This window comes from Talpa europaea (genome assembly GCF_964194135.1).
Source record: "Talpa europaea genome assembly, chromosome: 9".
Taxonomy (NCBI): domain Eukaryota; kingdom Metazoa; phylum Chordata; class Mammalia; order Eulipotyphla; family Talpidae; genus Talpa; species Talpa europaea.
The window spans coordinates 47,602,943-47,623,096 of record NC_140076.1 but is presented as its reverse complement, the minus strand read 5'-3'; the positions used below and the strand labels follow the sequence as shown (position 1 = coordinate 47,623,096).

Sequence of the window (20,154 nt, the reverse complement as noted above, 5' to 3'; positions counted from 1 at the left end):
CTCTCACCCTCCCGTGCTTTTGACTGTACCCAGTGCTTGTATATATAAATAATAAAATAAATCTTTAAAAAACAAAAACAAGATTTTGCTTCAAGCGTAACAGTTCTATGCAGCAGAACTGTTATTACTAAAGGAAAAGATTTACAGGGACTAACGTGTACAAAAAACAATTAGAACTATGAATTCCATTCTGTATTGTTTTCAAGACACAAAAATCTTGTTAAAAAAAAAGATTAGCCCCATTTCATCTCATATTTCACAGTGACAATCCTGAAACACAAACTTGATGTCACTACCCTACTTACAACTTTTCATTTATTCCCCAGAGTTTTCAGGACTATCGATGGCATTTAAAAAAGCCACATTTTAAAAGGACAGGTTTATCAGAAAAAAGAAACAAAAAGAGGCACCTGCGTAGTCACAGGCAGACAGGAGAGCTGCCCAAAAGTTTTGAAATACAGCATATCATTTAATATCTTTATTAATTTGGAATCCCAGGATTATCCTTCTATTCTAGCCTCTTTATCCCCCTTTGTCAACTTTCCAACATTCAAAAGTCATGGTGACACTGAACTGCTTGTACCTTTCAGAAGTTACTAAGTTCATATCTAGTCTTTGGCCACATACTTTTTCTACACTGGGCTCACTTTCCTTCATAAATATCAACTGATGCATTAACAGCTTGAGATCTCTGGGTAAGAAAAGAAACTTTCTTACTCTTTTTTTACCAGGAGTATCACATGATATGATATTTATTAATTTATTCTCTCAAAAAGAATTTATTTTCTTAGCCAGAGTCTGTATTATATGTAACGTGTTTAGCTTTCATCTCAAATGGGCAGCCAATTCTCAGCTACTTAGATGTCAGTGAAATTTGTGTGAGGGCTGGAGCAAAGATTTACAGATAAAAATTGGAATGCATTATGCCACCATCCAAACGTTTCTTAACAAATTATTTTTCTGGGCCTCCCCTGGTGGCGCAGTGGTTGAGTGCTAGGCTGTGAAGCTGCCCGCAGCCTCTGCAGCGCCAGTTTGATCCCCGGCCACCGGCAAGGGTCCCACATGGCACGGCACGACAGACCTCTCCTGCCATGCCTGCTGCTCCCTGCAGCAGTGTATTTTGTCAAGTCTGCCTGTTCTGCTCCCCACTCTGGCTCTGGTCAATTTTCTCACCCTCCCATGCTTCTGACTGTACCCAGTGCTTGTATAAATAAATAAATCTTTTTTAAAAAAATTATTTTTCTACATAGGATGTCTGTCTCAGTACTATTGTTACCTATATACAAATACAAATCTTTCACCTAAAACCATGACTGGATAGAGAAACTGGGCTAAATAGGTTTTAAGAAGTGATACTGTGCTCCTGAATATAATGACCATATAGGAGAGCCAGTTTCATAGCTACACATAAAACAGTATGAACTGAGAACTGATTATATTCATTTATCATCATTTCCTAGATAACAGTTTAGAGTGGTTCAAAAACTTGCTTAATATCCCACAATTAGTAAAGTTCTAGAACTATGACTAGTATCCTAAGTCTCTTTCACTATGAAATCTAAATTCTTGACTACTACACAAACTCTCAACAGCTCACTAATTCTTCATACAAACAGATTTTAAGTCACAGAATGTTAATAAAAAAATTACTTAATTCTAATGAACAGTACAGTATCTAACTAGCTGGTACCCAAAGACAAATGTTAGAAGTCATTATCATTAACCAATTCTTAGACTGATAAATCATGCCACCCCAATTAGCTTATAAGAGGGAAACCAAAGTCCCTTCATTCTTAAAAGACTTCTAAATTATTATATAGTAAATCTTATTTGTTCCCTCTTTTGCCAATCTTTCTATCACAGTATTGCTAACACTTGGAGTGTACTCTTCTTCTATAGAATGTGAACTCATCACCGCATATCAAGATTCCAGTATACTCAACCTAGGTGCGTTGGTGGTATAGTGGTGAGCATAGCTGCCTTCCAGTATACTCAATCTGTGTCTTGAATGAGCGGAAATTTGTGGCTATTAGCTGTTATGTTGTGTAATTATGCTCCAAAGTGCACTCTTTCCATGAAATAATTATAATACAGGGTGCATATAAACAACTTATCAGCTTTTTAAAAGAATCTTAATGAACTGATTTTAGTTAATTTTAGAGAAACAAAAAATATACCATGTGTGGAAAAGAAGCTGTAATATAGTACCTTTCTTGAAACTATGCCAATGAGAGAGGCTAAAAAAGCCAGGTAAATAGGTGAGGAAAAAAACAATCATTAATGAATGTTAAGTGGTTTTAAATGACCCCCTGACCAGGAAGTAAAGAAAATTACAGGATGGGAGAAGAACAGTACCTAACACTTTTGAAAGAGGTAAATGAATGCAGAAAACGCACACAAGTAAAATCAACAGAAGAAAATTCAAAAATATAACTGGAGTGGCAAACAAACAATTCATATTAAACAAAAATTTTGTACCTGGATCAGGAGGGGCCTGTTGCTGCCAGTGTGGATATGCATTTCCCCACCCCTGGGGTGCATATGGGGCTGGAGGACCACTGAAAAAGGTAAGCAATACATAAATACAACTTGCTAAAATTCTCAGGGAAAAGACCAAAACTAAACCCAAATACTTACTGAGGAGCTGGGCCAGGTGGTCCTGGATTATAAGGTGCAGGGTTGTATGGTCCCATTGGAGTTCCAGGCCCAGGAGGCCCAGGAGGCCCATGGGGGCCTGGGACACCATGGGGCCCATGGGGTACAGGTGGCCCTAAAGGATTCACTGGGCCCTGCAAAAAAAAAAAAAAAAAAAAAGACAAAAAAATCAGAACAGTATTGGTCAAGCAATTCAATGGCCAAGTAACTTCCCATTACTGTCCTTTTATATAGATACAAGTAATGTATTTTATATTTTCCTTACTTTCCTCATCCATGTTGCAAAAACTATCTTGACTCTGCCCTATTAACGACGTAAAATTCATTAAAATCAAAATTATCAGAGTTCAAACATTTCCTTTACCTTCTAGTCTAGTCTTTTTACAATATTGCTTTTTACTACTTCCTGTTCCTTTCACAATTCTTACTTTTACTCTTCCTTTATGACTTTAATCATGGCAACTAATTAAATATGAGGTCCCTAGCCTTAGGTCTTCTCTGCATCTACTCCAGTAACAGACAATCACCCCGACAATCTATACCCCCAACTGCTCTGGTCTTGTATTATAAACTGTGTAGTGCACACAACCTGATAGTGTAGTTCTTGCTCGATAAAATAAGGTCCTTCTCACAACCTTTCTGTCACTGGAACCCTATTTAGAATAATAATTGAGATTAATTTCTTCCTCTGCCCTTTACATATAAGTTTTCAAAATACCAACATTTAACAAATCAGAATATTCATTCCACAACTGAATAATGCTTGGTTAACTTCTCTGACAAACCAATGTGTAAAGACCACCAGATTTAATGGTTCTAAAACACACTTCTTCCCTGCAGCAAATATTGACCAGAAAACAATTTTAACACAAAGGATGAAACAACAAATTTTTCAATTTTCTCAGGTAGCTAAATTTCACGACTTTTAAAGTCCCTTTTATGAATTCTCTGTTCTTAAGTCTCTAAATGCTATCATTATCCCTCAATTCTGTTATCACTTATCTTTCCCAAAAAAGGGTTACAGAAATAGTAGTTAACATTTTCATAGCATCCTGAACCTGACACTGGAGTTCATGCTCTCATAACCACTACACTTAAATACTTCTGAGGAACTTTTTTTTTTTTTGGGGGGGGGGGGCCCATAACCTGGAAGAAATCCTAATCCATGTATGCTAAGTATAATAAAATCCAAAACTATGACATTATTCATTTTTCTGCCTTGGCATCTATCCATGCCATTTTGCAAATAATTATACCCATTGTCCATACTATACAAATTACAATGCTTATATATATTTTTGTAAGAAATATTTATTTTGTACACAATACAAAATATCGTATTTTGTATTTCCAAGATTTTTCAAACTTCTTTTGCATCTCTTTCAAAGGATGGCAATCATCAAGAATTTTAAAAAACTAATTAAAAATTTAAGATGCTACCTCACACTATATTATTTATCAATAGTAAAAGACCACAGTAAAGCACTATTTATCTCATTTACAAAAAGGAAATCAGAACTTTACTTTCAACAGCAAAATTTTCTAGAGAAAAAAATTCCAAATTTGGGAGTGCATCAGAATTACCTGGAACTTCTAAAATAAGAAACCAGGCCCTCTTCCAGTCATACTGAATCAAAATTGTGTGTGTTACAAATGCCAAAGTGGTCCACATTTTGAAATGCCCCAAATGATCGAGTCAGTTTATTACCAGAATATATAAATGTCTCCCATAAAGTAAGGGGTGCATATTGCTTCACAGGTTTGGCTACATAACTCTTTAATATTTAATTCTCTGTAACTATCTCCTTCAAGTATGTTCCACAACCTTCTAGTGACCCCAACAGTAATGCTTACCCATACCCAAATTAACACCTGCCACTGGAAAATCTTTTCTATATTAAACATAACTATCACATAATGTTATCATTCAAATAGAAATGGACATTTCTTTGTGTAGTACTTACAGATCATATGAATTATTGTCCTTTTAAACTATCAGGGTCTACACTAAACTGGAAGTTTAAAGCATACTCACACCAATCTTTTCTTCTATGAGTTGCCGGGCATAGTCTATTTGCTGTGGAGTGCCACGAATTGTAAATAACTTCATATTAGGATCTGCATTAGGTGGAGGATTTCTCTGAAGTTCTATTCTTGCACCAGACTGTTGGCTTATGCTTTTTATAGTTTCACCTCCTAAAATTAAAACATAGTAATTTCTCTCAAGGTTCAGAGGAGCTCCTCACAAGAAAAGGCACATGTTATGGTTCAATTAAATGGGTCATTAAAAAAGCTGTGACCAGTATTCTATCTGACAATATTCTATTAGACTATTCTACTTAATCTATACTTTAAATCAAATTATATAAAGTATTTTATGCTTCTCATAAAACACACATCTTAAGACATAACTTGGTATGCCTATACTCTACCTTCAAATTGTTATAAACTTACCAAATATTTTCAAATTATTTCACTTCAAATAAACAGATTTTAGAGCAATGTAAATATAAACTACCACAATTAAATAAACCAAAAACACCCAAACCACATTATGGTAAGAAGGAAGAATTTTTAGGCTAAAAATTAAACTATTGGTAGTCTTCTCTAGAAGTCAGTGTAATTCAAATCTCACTCATTTTCTTTAAAGTATGCATATAAGGTCCTTAATTCATATTTCAATTACTACAGTCCACAGAAAAACATTTTTTCAATAAAATACATCCAGGGCCTCCCTGGTGGCGCAGCGAGTTTGAACGCAATGCTGTGAAGCTGTCCGCAGCCTCTGCAGTGAGGATTCGATTCCCGGGCAACCACAGAGAAACCCACATGGCGTGGCAGACCTCTGTCTCACCGGCTGCTCCCCTCAGCAGTTTTTGGTCATTCTGTCTGTTCTGCTATCCACTCTGTCTCTGGTGAATTCTCTCGCCCTCCCACGCCTCTAGCCTAGTTCTTGTATAAATGATAAATCTTTAAAAAATAAAAAAATAAAATAAACTACATCCAAGAAAAGTCTCTGCTACTTGTTTACAACAGCAACAGAAAGTACCCAGAAAAACTGAATCATGTGTTCAATTTTTAAGCACACATTAAAACATTAAGAGTTTAAAATACATTGCCTTTTCCTATTATTAATCCAGTTTTCCCAGTTGGTACAATGAAATTAAATTCCTGTAGTCCACCAGGTGGTCCCATGTTCCAGTTGCCTTGACCTCTACCTCTTCCTCGACCACCAGGTCCAGGTCCACCAGGATTACCAGCCTAAAGAGAATGAGGCGATAAAGTCAGTATAGAAATAAACTCTTTTCATAATAAAATTATTACAAGCCTATTTCCCCCAGCTTTTATTTTCCTAAGCCAGAAATTAAGAGAAGGTGGGAGGTGACTGCTGAAACAAGCAGTAATAACTAACTTTTTGTACTGGAGTTAGTAAGTGAATGTACTTATGCAGCCTTTTTTTCCTGCTCCAAGATGCCTAGTTCAAAGTAATTTAAAATTTCAGTTAAAAATGTATCATCAAACACATTCTAATAAAAATATAGTGGGAGTCACTTTCAGATTCAGTGAAGGAAAACATTTTTATATGAGTACATAATATTATGTTCAAGCAAACCTGAACACTTCTAAGAAGGTCTGTAATAATTTCTGCAGCATGCTGACATCGGTCTGGAGGCCCTGTTATTTGTGCTATCCTATCAGGTGTTGTTCCATCATCTTCAAAACAAAAAAGAACAAATTTGGTTAACTTAGTATTATTAAATGTCTTAGTGTCAAAAGTAACAGTTACCAACACTCAGAAAATTAAATGTGTACTCACCTGGCTTAAACTGTATTCGAACACCAGCATCATTTTGTATCTTTTTAATCATCTCTCCATTTCTTCCTATTACAATTCCAACAGCGAATCGTGGAATGGGTACCTTATGGGGGGAAAAAAAAATCATGTATTAAGAAAGTAATTTCCTGCAAATCAACCTATCTCAAATTATATACATATATTCAACAGTATGTTTACATTAAAAAGGAAAAGTACACAATGCATAAAAAATACATATTGTTACTGAAGGTAGAATATGGGGAAAAGAGGATACAATGTTAGAAAAAGATAGTACAAAACAGGAAACTATACAAACATTCTGAATAGGTGTTTTTACTTACATCTATCCCTTCATTTCCTCCTATTCTTGACCCATACTCATTTCGGACTTCTCTGAAACCACCTTGATCACGAATTAACTCTAATACCATTTCCTTGGCTTGCTAAAGTAGAAAAAAATTAACCAATTTAGAAAGAATGTCTCAAAATATTATAATATTCGTGCATATTTTGTCCATTATGCCTGCCACCCCATCATCTTTTAAAAATACTAACAGGGGCCTGCCCAGTGGGGCAGCGGATTGAGCGCAGCGCTGTGAAGCTGTCTGCAGTCTCTGTGGCGCGGGTTTGATTCCCAGCTGGCCAGGGAGAGTCCCACATGACGGGGCGGACCTCTCCTGTCTCGCCCACTGCTCCCCTCAGCAGTGTGTTTCGGTCATTCTGCCTGTTCTGTTCCCCGCTCCGTCTCTGGTGAATTCTCTCGCCCTCCCGTGCCTCTGGCCTGTATCCCAGTGCTTGTATGAATCAATAAAGCCTAATAAATAAATAAATAAATAAATAAATAAATAAATAAATAAATAAATAAAAACAAATTTACTTGAACTTTGTATGGGTCTCCAGTAATCCTAAGAGGTTTGTCAGCACCAGTATTCTGAGGTCCGTCTTGGATCATAACCATTTTAACTCCAGCCCGCTCCTGTTAATCACAGAAATCATGTATTAACAAATGGGATTGGAAGGAAATTGGCTACAAAACAGAAGTAATCATTTTATAAACATAATACCTGAAGTTGTTTAATAGTTTCTCCTCCCTTTCCAATAACTAATCCTGCCTTGCTAGCTGGAATCATAATTTCTTGAACTGCATTTCCTGGCCCATCACCGTGATGAAAGCCAGGGGCTGGTCTTCCTTTTTCAACAATCTGGTCCAATAACCGTTTTGCTGATCTGTTAATAAATTAACAGTTAAATAGTAAGCTGTATCATACCCAAAAGCTATTTATGTTATAAAATAACATAATCAGGTACTCCTCCCACCTCAATATAGATTAAGGCACCTTTCTGCTAAATTGCAACAATTTCAATTGAAAGAACAGTTAAAGATTTCCAAGAAGCAGCACTGTACTGCTAAAAACAGAATTAAGCTGATTTCTTTATGACTTAAAACAATGAATTTACATTTTTTAACCACTATTTTCTTCTCATGTGTTAAAAATTTTATTTTTTTGCATTTAATACTTAAAAAGTGTCAACTATATGTGAGGTACATAATGGGATTACAGTACTGACCAAAACAGAAGATTCCAGTAACAGTGACTTAAACTTCATCAAGAAAATAAAAACAGCCTGTCACTTACTAAATGCTATAAAAAAAGTAAAACAGGATGTATGTAAAGGGTGTTTTATGAAAACTAGATATGGGAGATCTTACTGATAACAAGATAATAGAGACAAAAGCTGAAGAAAGTAGGAGAGTAACTGAGAATTCTTGTGGGAAAATGTTCCAGAGAATAGAAAGTTTGACAAATTCAAATGAAAAGCATGCCCACGGTGCTGAAATAACAGAAAAGCACCTAAATGGAGACCAAACACAGTGAGTTGGGTGAAGAATGGTAAAACATCAAGTGAACAATGTGGCAGATTGCCCAGGCCATGATACAGAATGGACTATTGGACAAGGCTAAAAAGAATGGAAATATGCTGGAAAATAAGCAATTACCATCACAAATAAAGGGATAGTAAAGAAGATGGCAAGACACTGGATTCCAAATAAATTACAAAGAAAACATGGCCAAAAGTTGCGTGTGGATAAGTGAACCATAAGAGAGAGTATTTAAACATACTTAAAGGTTGAGATGAATAAGAGTAGGCTGGGAATGGGGTAGAAAACAAGCATTCAATTTTCACTGATCTAAAGTTTGAGATATGTAAGAGATATTCAAGTATAGATTCTGAGTGAAGAGCAAGAAATGAGTTTGGAATTTAGGGAAAGTGAGCAAAACTAAGGGCACTGCTTAGGCATATAAAATGTACACTAAATCATCAAAAGAGTATGTATAGATATAAGTACTGCATTTTACTGCCTCCCCCTTTTTAAAGATTTGTAGAAGAACTGGGGTGTAGGCCAGAGGTGTGGGAGTGAAAGGATTCACCAGAGACAGAACAGGGAGCAGAACAGGCAGATTTACTAAAATACACTGCCAAGGGGAGCAGCAGACAAGACAGGAAAGGTCTGCTGCTGTGGGTTAGCTCCCTGAGATGGAATTCAGGCCACAGTGGTGATAGTGCTGAGACTTAACCCAAAGGCCATGAGTGAGTCCCTGTCACATTTTCATGTTAAGGTCAGAAACATAAGGTAGGTCAACCAAGACAGACTGAGAAAGAACAAAGTTGGGTCTCTTAAGGTGAGTGATATGTGTTCCTCAAATAATGCTGACAGAAGAATGATGTGGAGGACACTTAGGATCTTGAAAAGACTAATTCCAGTACAATGGTGAGAGTAAAAGACTGACTGGTACAAAGTTCAAGAGAAAATGAAAATATACCAGGAGACATTATTTCAAGCAGAGCGACCTATTTTAGGGAGCTTTGTTGGAAAGGAGAAATGGAAATGTGGGGCTCAGATAGGTTTTTTTCCCAAGATGGAAGGATTTTCAAGTATGTTTATGTGTTGTTAGACATTACTAAAGCAGAAAAAAACTAAACTCAGGTTCAATTACAGGGACAATATCCTTTAGTAGAAAAGGAGGGGCTGGTTTAGTCAAGATTTTTATACTTACTGAACAGATTCAGGTGTTCCAGTTAACATACACGATCTTTCTGGAAGACCACCACTGTCTACAATTAAAAATAAAAAAAGAAAATTTTATGCCAAGATAAAATTAACAGGTAGCATCATTTCTACCAGCAACTTAAAAAAATGCTGTTTTTCTAATCATTCTGAAAATACCAAGAGAAAAAACTTTACCAGGAGCTATTTGTATTTTGCAGCCAGATTCTTGTTGTATGCGTGAGATCTGTTCACCTCCTCTACCAATTACTAGGAAGAAAAAAGAAAATTATTTGCTGAAAGATTGTAAAAATATATTTGATTATATTTTCAAAGCTTTAAAAATTAGGTCACTTACTAAATCCAACCATTCCATCTGGAACTTTGTATTCTTCTGTCATTACAGACCTGCTGAGAAATAAGAGACATTTTTCTTCAAATAAAGATAATTTTTTTTACATAGGAAAGGGAATCTACTTATAAAAATGGAAGTCTAATGACTCCCAATGGCTTAAATTGTTTCCAGGCACATATAACTTGCAGTCTAAATAAGGTTTAAATAGTTAATAGTGCAAATATGAATAAAGGTGGCATACATCAAGTGAGAAGAGTACGGTGAAAAGAAAAGTCCAAGGTATGGAACTACAAAGGAGTTGGGGTGTGAATGTTGGGTGTCAACGATTCACCTTGGTTCTTCTAAAATGTTGACTAATTCCACCCATCCTTCCATATTACAAATGTAACCTCACTAAAAGGAAAAGTGATCATTCTGTATGTATCATGTTTACATATGAAGGGAAAGGAACTATATAATCCAGGTATAGGGAAAAGATCACAGACTAATTACTACACACTAAAAATCATGTTTTTACATCCAGTTCAGTTTAAACTTGCAAAGTAGTTTTTAAAAAGTATTTAACTATACCTTTGTTGCTGATGCATCGGTGGTAACTGAGATCCAAAAGCTACCCAAAAATCAAATAAAATGAAAATTTAAAATTTAAATTCAGTCCTATCAATCAAATCAAGCAATTCTAAAATCCTTCCCTGACAATCAGACCACAACTTGAAGACAGCAACATTTTATATAGAATACATAAACTGAACATTGTACAAGTGGACAAGAAAGTCAATGGAAGAGCAGACATCATTAACAATAGTATAGAAAAAAACTGTCCCTTTTCATTTTATATACAATGAGCACACATACAGTAACTTAGAGACTAAAACCTAGTATCTACTTGTTCATAATTAAAGTGGGGATTATAAAGATAGGGAAAAAAATACATATTAAAGAAATTCAAGCTCGATATTCTACAAGAATACTCAGTCTTCGACTACCTTTAAAGATAGGGAAAACCCCAATACTAATTAACCCACTTATTTCAACTTTTAACGCATCTTAAAATAAATACTTACAGTCATTCTGAGGAGCAACTTTTTTAGCATCTGGTTGATCTGTAAAATTAAGAGACTTTTAACTTTTTGCCAACAAGTACAAATATAAGCCTTAGCTCCCCTGTGCCCAAGCAAGAATATCAAAATACATTTATTGAAATAGCTGAGGGCATGGTTTGTCATTTCAACCAAAAGTGTCAACTCAGCCAAAACTCTTAAGTAATCAAAAGAAGAAAAATTACATTTCTTTCATTCTCTTCATGTTTAAAAGATGCACAGACAGTAAAGAAAATCTTTGTATATTATATCACTGACCTTAATGTATTTTAAGCACTTTAGAATGATACAAGACAAAGTATTAGGAACATTACTAGCAAAATTTCACATGCTAAAGGCTAATGATGCTTCCCACTGTACGAACTGAAGATAGGAAGGAAAAAAAAACTATCAAAATGTGAAAATCTGACATATCAAAAGTTGAGTATATCTGACAGTGACCACAAAGCTATGCAAAATAAATAAAAATCATATTACAAAGCAATCTCAAACTAAACTGTTCTTCTGTTCCTAACCAAACATTTCACAGCATAAACTTCAGCAAAAAAAAAAAAAAAAAAAAAAAAAAAAAAAAACTCAAAGCAACTACATGACTATCTTCATCTACATCCTTACACAGATGAATACAATGCATACCTTAGAATAGACAACCTATAGCTAAAAAGTACTACAGTTGCCTCCCCCCTTGAAACTTTGGTGATTAAACATCAGAATGTTGTTTTTACAGCAAACTTCAGACACATAATCCAAGAAATGTTTGTGTCCATTTAAGAATCCACTGGTTTATTTCACGTTTACATACTAAACACAGGTAATAAATAAAAATTCCTGCCTTTAAAAGGAGAGGGCATTCCCTCCCAGTGTGTTGTACTGCTCGGACTTGTCCAAGAGCCATCTACACATAAAATAAAAAGAATACATTACATACAACATCTGAAGCATCATTAGCTCATTTTTTTTGTTTATTAAAACCTCACCATAAATGGGAAACACTTAAATAAAAGAAAACCAAGCACTCCTGATCAAAAGCTACAAATACATTTCTATAGGCTCATTCAAAATCCTCTTAAAAAAAGCAAATAAAAGGGCAAAAAGAAAATGTATCAAAATTCATACATCAAATCTACAACAAAAAATATGTGCAGACTTCTAAGTTCAGAAGCTTCAACAATTATTTTTTAAAAATACAAGGCACTGTTAGTCTATTTTAAGCCACATTTTGAGTTAAACCTGAAACATAAAGCAAGATACTAAAACAAAAAAGTAACATAAAAAATGGTATAACCTGCAACACTCTAGAGTAGCAAACTATAGCAACTTCAACCTTTAAAGTAAAATGTGAAATAATGAAAATACAGTATACAAAGATTAAATCATGTCAGATGGGAAAAACCAGTGAAATGTCTCCTAAATTTTTTATATAGCTATTTTTTTCTTTCAGTATATTAAGATGTCTGTGCAACTATCAATCTAGCACAATCCTAAAAGAGGGAAAGCGAGAATTTTCTAATAAGACAAAACTTGCTGGATGACTCATATTACTTACCTCGTTTAGGTTTCTTCCCCCACCCCACCACCCCTTACCCTTTGAGGCCAATATAAACCTTATAATTTTAGGAACCTTATGATAAATGTTTCAATAAAAGAACATTTGAAAAATATTGAAAGTCACCTCAATTAACCACTGTATAAAAAATAAAGGTATTATGGTTTTTAAATTACCTCCATCTTCCAATGGTCTTTTTTGTCCTCCATAACCATAGTCATTTGAATTCAGTGATGTACCAGCATCACCTCCAATTTTTGCTGCAATCTTAAAAAAATAAAAACATACCACCATTAAGGCTAGCATTGTAACAACTATATGCTAAAATGGTATTAAATTTCCTCACACAGGCAGTCTGCTTTTCAAAAGCTCAAGTTATGCCACTTTCACCAAAGACCCACATTACTACCTGTTTTGCTAACAAAAATCTGACTAGGATTTTGCTTTTATGACAAATGTCCTTATTTTTTGGCTTTTAGAGGTAGCACACACCCTGAGCAGTGAGAATAGTGCAGACAAGTTTCTTCCTTGAGAACTACTATGCACAGTTGTGAATTTATTCCACCATTCCTGCTCATATATGTAGTGCTATTTTAGGCTTTACGTGTTATTTGACATGACTTAATGTTTTGTCTTTTTTCTTTTTTTGAGGGAGGATATCTGGGAAATCTCAAAATATTTCCCCTATAAATGAACAGTAACTATTTCTTCATTTTAGTTTATGAAAGGTCTCATAGGAACACTCTACTTCCGATCATAGGGGAAACCTGGGTGTGCACGTGTGTATGCCAAACAAATACCCTTTAGTATCTCTCACATAATAGAACAAAATTAGTTCAATTTACTACTACCACCAATAATGTCAGTCAATAAATAATTATCACCTGTAATTAAGCTTCTGATACATTTCAGTAAGAACAAAGAATAATCATTCAGGAATCTTTAAAAGACAAAACAAAGTAGCTCGAGGAAAATGTGATCCTAATTCTATATAGCTCCATAGTTCTCTCTCATGACTCATCAAACATGTCTGTGGGTATGGAAACTTTGTAGGATTTTAAGTCCTGACTAACAAGGTAGACATTAACCACATGCAGTTATTGAGTAGTTTAAATGTGGCTAATCTAAATTGAGATGTAAAATATACATTGGATAGTGAAAAAACTTGGAATATAAAAATGTAAAGCATTTCAAAATTTCTTGTATTGAACACACTGAAAAGTTATTTTGGATCTAATAGATTATATGAAATAATGTGCCCTGCATTGTATTTCTATTGGACAATCTTGTTGTAAGGAAACATGGGGGGTGGAAGAGAAGACACCAGAGCCTGGGAAGCTGCACCTCTAAGAAAGCCTTAGCTACAGAACCATAATTATATTAAAGTCACTACTTTTTGAGTGGAGCAAGTAATTGCTTGCGCCTGACTAAAAATCGTATAATCACAAAGAGCACAAATCAGTGAATATTTACTGCTTTTTTCTATGAAAGAGTAAATGGAACAAATATTTTTAAGTAAGTGAAAGTTTTAAGTCAAATCTCACACTCTAAAAAATCACTGTGCCACTGAATCAACAGGACAATTCTATAAGGCAGAGTACTTAGCGAGATTAAGATATCCATTTTCCAAGTGAAAAAAATCTCTGGAGGTAATCAAGGTTACATAGTAAGTCAAAAGTGGAGATGTCCCAATTTCTACATAACTTCATGCTAATTACCTTATGGGTTAATCACTTAGGATGGATAATGGGCTCATGAAACTACATTGCACTTACCATTCTTTCAACTCTTCCAGTGTGTTTGAAATCTTCCACGATAAAAAATTAAATAGAAAACTCAACTTTTTGTCACTGGAATTCCTTCAAGAGCCTTATATGTAACTAACCCAACCCAACCCAATCAGGAAACTGGAGATAAAGTATATGCAATACTTTAATGCAGTTAAGTATCAATTAAGTCCAATCTCTCTCTTTTCTCTCAATTACTTCCCATATATTAAGTGTTACTTCTAGGGCTCCTAGAATTCTTTGTAAATGCAAACATCTACCACAAATTAGATTAAATATAAAAATGTATAACTAACAAATTTTTCCTTATCACACTTGAAAGCTGCCCCCCACTCCCCCATTTTAAAGCACAAAATATCTGAATTGTTTCTTAGGCACTCAATACACTGCTGGGCATAGATACGCACTATGATAGAAATATTCCAGGCCACAGAAAAGAGAACTACCAGTAGGAAAATGGTTTAACTTGTGAATACTCAAGTGTTCTGAGTCTACATAGAGTAGCAGTACTTTACTCCAACGGACACCTGCACAGATAAAGGACATGTATTTATAACTCTCTATTCACTGAATAGTTCTAAAATGATCCAAATGAAAAGGAAAGTTGATACTTAGGTCACCCAAAAAACACCTCCTCAAAATTTCAAAACCCACACACTAATGATAAAACACTGATATGACCATACTCTCAGAAATCATAGAAAATGTACACTTCCTTGGTCACTGAATGCGTTCATTTAAGAAAAAGTTAACTCCTAAAATTCAACCTCCAACTAGATATATTTACTAGATTAGAATTAAATGCTGACAATTTCTTTGCTTTCAATTTACAGTAATTCAAGTTTTCCACTAAGGACCTTGCTCTAGTTCTTGAATAAGGAAAAAACCTTTTTTGGGGCTTTCATTTATCGGCATTTCTCATTCTTTTCAGAAACTATTCCTAGAATCCAAGAATTTGGCAGTTGCAATTATTCAGTCCACTATACGATTCCTTGGGCTTTAGGGACTGACTGGTTTGCAGTAAGTTAGAGATTCTGTATCTACCTACTCCTTTCTAGAGCTCTGCATCCTTGTCAAATTTTTGCAAGCATTCTGTGCCTCATTCACCAGTACAACAGGGAAAATAGTTTCTACACTATGTTGTAGGATGGTTGTGAGAAATGAATACAAGACAGGCTTATTAGCACAGCCAAGTACACAATACATAAATATCAAGTTATTATGCAAAAATCAGCATACTTACAATTCAACTTTAAAGCAAAGTTCACAAAAAGACTTCAAACATTTGATTTTTAAAATGTAACAAATTTTTATTTAATCCTGACCAAGACAGTTACATTTTGTGAAAAATGCCTGTAAATGAATATGGTAAACAATTTCTCTTTGTATCCCTAGGAAATGACATGGCCATGAAAGTAGGCATTTAAGAAATAAATTTGAAAAAACTATTTTCAAAACAAAATTTCTTTACCATTTTAAATCGCTGCAGATACCTGTTGATTCAATGTATTTAATACTATGAACCAGGTCCTGATGGATTCAGTTCCCATGCAATAGAAATGTGAAGTGTCGAAGATACCAAAAATATTACGAGAGCATCATTTCATTAACAATGTTCCCTCTCTACAACACAGGAATTTTTGCTTTCACTAGCATAATCAAGCTTCGCTATTCTGTCACAAAATGTTGGGGAAAAAAATACTCAATGCAAGTTTTCACTGATGGTGAGAATCATCAAGTCAACAAATCTATTGTACAAAATTGTCGTTGCATTCAAACATAATGCAGTGAGTCACTTTTACAATTTCCAGGTAAGATTTCAAGAATGAGTACTGAATGACTAACTTAATTTCACTCTGAAGGAAAGTGATACCGCCTATCCTTGCTTAGCTTATGAACTAGCACTCATCTAGTCTCTCTTATTCACATCTATCTATACACATATAACACCTGAGGAATAAAAAAGAGAGTACTTAATTTTCCAATGTTTCAGGGACAGAACTTGTTATTTAGTATGATTACTAAAGACCTACTCAAAGCACCCCAATTCTTCCTCTCTGGAGTTACAGCTTGAAATGCAAAAATGTAAATTTTGGCAGTATACAGATGGGAAACCCTAAGCTAAAGCAATCTGCTCCTGTGTGAAATTTAGCTCAGAGTACTTTAAAAGTCTGGATATTTCACACTAAAAAAATAAACTATCAGGATTCTGTGGAAAAACTATTGGGCAACTGGACCTAAACTACCAGATGGCAACAATCAGCCAGAGTAAATACCAGGTGGGGGGACTAGGGATCCTAATCACTTGTCCTGTTTTTCTGCAAACAAAGAACTGTCCAGCGAAAAATGCCAATAGCATCCTCCATTGTACACAGTTCTTTAAACCTTTCCCTTCCACACAACACAACACTCTGCATGGAGAAAACAAACAAGGTTTGATGGGAATTTGGAAAAATATCCCGATAATATAAATAAGGAAAAAGGGGTCCAGATATTAACAACATGTCATCTGCAAAAGCAAGCAATGGAATTTTAAGTCAACTCAAAAGCTAAATTTGGGGATGTCAGATTTAAGATCAATTCTGTAAAGAAACAAATCTCTACAGCAAAGACATCTGTAAAGAATCACATCATAGCAGAGTGATCAGGGCAGATTATATTACCCTAGACAATTTCTGTATTAAAAAAACCCAGCTTAAACTAGGAAATTATCGTTCAATTTGTAATTCAAGCACGGCAACGCAAAGTTTCTTCAGGAGTTGCACTCATAAAAACCTTTCTCATCTCATTTTCCACCCTTCCTCCTCCATCTAACATTATATTATCTTCCAGGGACTTCACTCTTGGGTTACTATTTCCCAAGCCCCATTCACCTATGCACATGCTCAACTGGTCAAACTCACTCATTTTTCAGTGCCTTAATTATCAGTGCCTTACTAAAGCAGCTGGGCACCCCACTCCCTGGTGGTGTGAACAGTGCCTGCTTCATAGCACTCATCTAGTCTCATAGCAGGAAATCCATAAATGCTTATAGAACAAGAGCATGAATTAACACTGGCCATATTTTATTCTTTCCTTTCTGAACTATCAAGCACACATATATATATATATATATTTACATTTGGTTCCTTGACTATATCATTCCTCCTAGAAGGCAGAAATCCAATCCACATATTAAAAGTCTGCAGTACCTAAATAGCGTGTCTGGCACAAATATTCCAATATGCTGAATGAATAAAATAATTCAGGTGAGTCTTCCAGCCCAATCTAATATAACCCCGATAACGGAATTCCTGTCATATAACCGTTTCAGTCGCTAAACAAGTTCAGAAAAGTGAAAAAAGAAAAATCAGAATTAGCACTGATTCTAAAGAATTCGCATTAATGACTTTTTGTTACCCCGCTAAATATTAGTAATTATGAACTGGTATCGGTACATTTATATAATGGGGTTGCATTATGAAAATAACGATTTGTTACATCAGTAAATATTTGATGAATTTTGACTCAAATAATCATTTCATGGAACTGCAGGGTAAAGAAACAAGTGAACGAGGTGAACTAAAGCAATCAAAAGGTACCAGAGTGTCTAATTACTTATCGCATAAAACTGCGGAATAGGTCCAGCACGTAATATGCAGTGTCATAAGAATGACTCTTTCGCTTACATACAAGTCCATACATTTTGAAATCATAATTAAGAATTATCTAATAAAGGTAAAGTTCCAACTAAGCAATCTTCAAATTTCCTGAAGTACATAGCCCTTTTATTTTTTTTTTTAAGTTTTAGATTGGGAAAGAAGTGCCTTTAGGGCATTTGTACGCACCTACGTAATACAAAGAAGTCTACTTACTTTACGACTCTGAATAGAGAGGCAGATTCAAATTGAAACTTCGGATATAATGGGCCTGAAGCCATTTTGAGAAATAAGGGGGAAGGACTGGTAGAACAGACTGACACGTAAATCCCGCTCCGAGGAAGGATTCCAACCCGGGATACCAGTTCTCCCTTACTTCTCTTCCTTGTAGGTGTAAACGTGAACGGTCCCGAAAGACTAATTGCGAGAGATCCCCCGAAAGAGTAGTCAAGACTGCTTCAGAGACATAACCCTGTCCTCCCTATGGCTTCTGTGGGCAGACCCCAGTCCTTCCCCAAACTCCTTACCAGAACCTTCCATACTATTGTGTTTTACTACGCGCGCTTTATCCCATAGAAGATATTCATTCTCAGGAAAAGGCAGTGGGAAATGAACTCCTTGTAGAAACACGAGGGCTGCAGAAACGGCAGAAAGACCTAAAGCCATTTTTTTTTTTTTTTTTTTTTGCGTAGCACGCGTTGGGTTTCTAAGTGCCTTAGACACCAGGAACACAAAACCCAGTCCTAGCTATTACCAACGTGGGGGAACCGTGAATCTCCGCACATTTCTGGGCCCGGAAGGGCACTTTTTTCCCTCTTCCTCATGTGCGAGAGTAGCGGCCTACTCAGCCATCGGCCAATTACCGTGAGCGGTGGGGATCCCGCCGCGCGGTCCAGACTTACCTGCCTGGCTCTCTGCAGCGCATCTTTGAAAGCATCATTAACTCCTCCACCACCACCGCCACCGCCTCCGCCACCAGCTGAGCCAGAGGAGGGTGGAGGCACTGTTGAATAGTCTGCCATATCTACAGCACAGTGGCCGCTACCGCTTCTTCGCAGAGACCTTCTCCCAGCCAACTGCTAAGAAAGAAAGAAAATGGCGGCCGTCGAGGCTGTATCACATTCTTGTGCGACCATCGTGCCGTAAAGGGGCGGGGACTGAAAGAAGAAAATCTCGCGATGTTTTGAAGCAACGAGCTGGTGTAGGGGGTAGACCGGGGGCGGGGGGTGGAAAGAGAGCCAGAGATGTCGCGAGAGTCATCTTGAAGTTTCGCGAGAATGGGATTTGTTTTGGCGCCTCCTCTCCGCGCGCTGTTGGTTTGCGTCTGTGCGGTGGCGCTTCTGTGGTGATGGTGGTGGGTGATATTGGCGCGGAGTAGCTGAAAACCTGAAGTAAAGAAGTAGTAGTTTCTTGTCGGTCGCCACCCCAGGGAGGTAGTGTGGATAAATTTTCCACTGAGTTATTCTGTGTATTTCTTGGGGAAGGGTATGACGTCGGCGGGCGTAACGGCGACGCAACAGCTTCTCGTGAGCGCTGCAACCCGAGGGCGCCTGGGGGAAGCGCGCCCAAGACATCGCGCGGTGATGTTGCCGAAAACGTCCACCCGGCCTAGGGGCACCTCGGCTTGATTTTCAGGGTAGTAAAGTGTCCCTGTATTTCACTTACAGAGTGTCAGGTTTGGGGGCTTTTATCAGAAGTGGGGGTGAATTCAGGCTGGAGGCCTCAGCTAATTCTCAAATTGATTTCGATGTTTCTGTGTAAATGTGGATGAGGCTGTAACAGTATGACCGCCCTTTTGAAAATTGTTTAAAGATGTGAGTGTGCCTAAAATTAAGTGTTAACTAAACTTAGTAACCTAGTATCGTGTGTGTCCACGGCCTGTTGTTGAGGTCCTTGTACTTAAGAATAGCGTCCATTCCTTGGTCAAACTTGACTTGGTGGCTTTTTAAGCCCCAGCTTGTGAGATTCAAATGTAATTTTCTGAATTACCCTCCCAGGAGTAGATCATTTTTTGTATTTTGTCATGCCTGCTTCAATGAGCAAGTCCTTTCAGGCCCTGAGCTGCTCGCGGGACGTAATTTAATTGTAGCAGTTCCCAGAATCATTAGGACGAGTTAGAAGTCCATCATAGTGACTTTCCTTCCCCAAATTCTTACCTTTTATATAACAAGAAATGAGTTAAAGTGAACTTTTCCAACTTTGACATT

General features: G+C 36.3%; 1 protein-coding gene across 6 annotated transcripts in view; it reads right to left on the bottom strand.

Annotated features, from left to right (window-relative positions):
* FUBP1 (far upstream element binding protein 1) overlaps positions 1 to 18,969 on the bottom strand; it is a gene marked incomplete at both ends in the record, with an annotated part of 28,121 nt that extends 9,152 nt beyond the window's left edge. For 2 of the 6 annotated variants that reach the window (XM_084244302.1, XM_084244304.1), the window contains 17 exons: positions 2,479 to 2,558; positions 2,638 to 2,789; positions 4,691 to 4,851; positions 5,775 to 5,916; positions 6,269 to 6,369; positions 6,473 to 6,575; positions 6,814 to 6,915; positions 7,350 to 7,448; positions 7,537 to 7,699; positions 9,532 to 9,589; positions 9,720 to 9,791; positions 9,880 to 9,932; positions 10,447 to 10,486; positions 10,941 to 10,979; positions 11,809 to 11,871; positions 12,699 to 12,789; positions 18,850 to 18,969. In XM_084244302.1, coding sequence (XP_084100428.1) covers positions 2,479 to 2,558; positions 2,638 to 2,789; positions 4,691 to 4,851; positions 5,775 to 5,916; positions 6,269 to 6,369; positions 6,473 to 6,575; positions 6,814 to 6,915; positions 7,350 to 7,448; positions 7,537 to 7,699; positions 9,532 to 9,589; positions 9,720 to 9,791; positions 9,880 to 9,932; positions 10,447 to 10,486; positions 10,941 to 10,979; positions 11,809 to 11,871; positions 12,699 to 12,789; positions 18,850 to 18,969 — 1,639 coding nt within the window. The remainder of the gene's footprint in view (positions 1 to 2,478; positions 2,559 to 2,637; positions 2,790 to 4,690; positions 4,852 to 5,774; positions 5,917 to 6,268; positions 6,370 to 6,472; positions 6,576 to 6,813; positions 6,916 to 7,349; positions 7,449 to 7,536; positions 7,700 to 9,531; positions 9,590 to 9,719; positions 9,792 to 9,879; positions 9,933 to 10,446; positions 10,487 to 10,940; positions 10,980 to 11,808; positions 11,872 to 12,698; positions 12,790 to 18,849) is intronic. The other 4 variants (XM_084244305.1, XM_084244307.1, XM_084244303.1 and 1 more) reach the window with 3 other exon arrangements.
* Between the last annotated feature and the right edge of the window lie 1,185 nt (positions 18,970 to 20,154).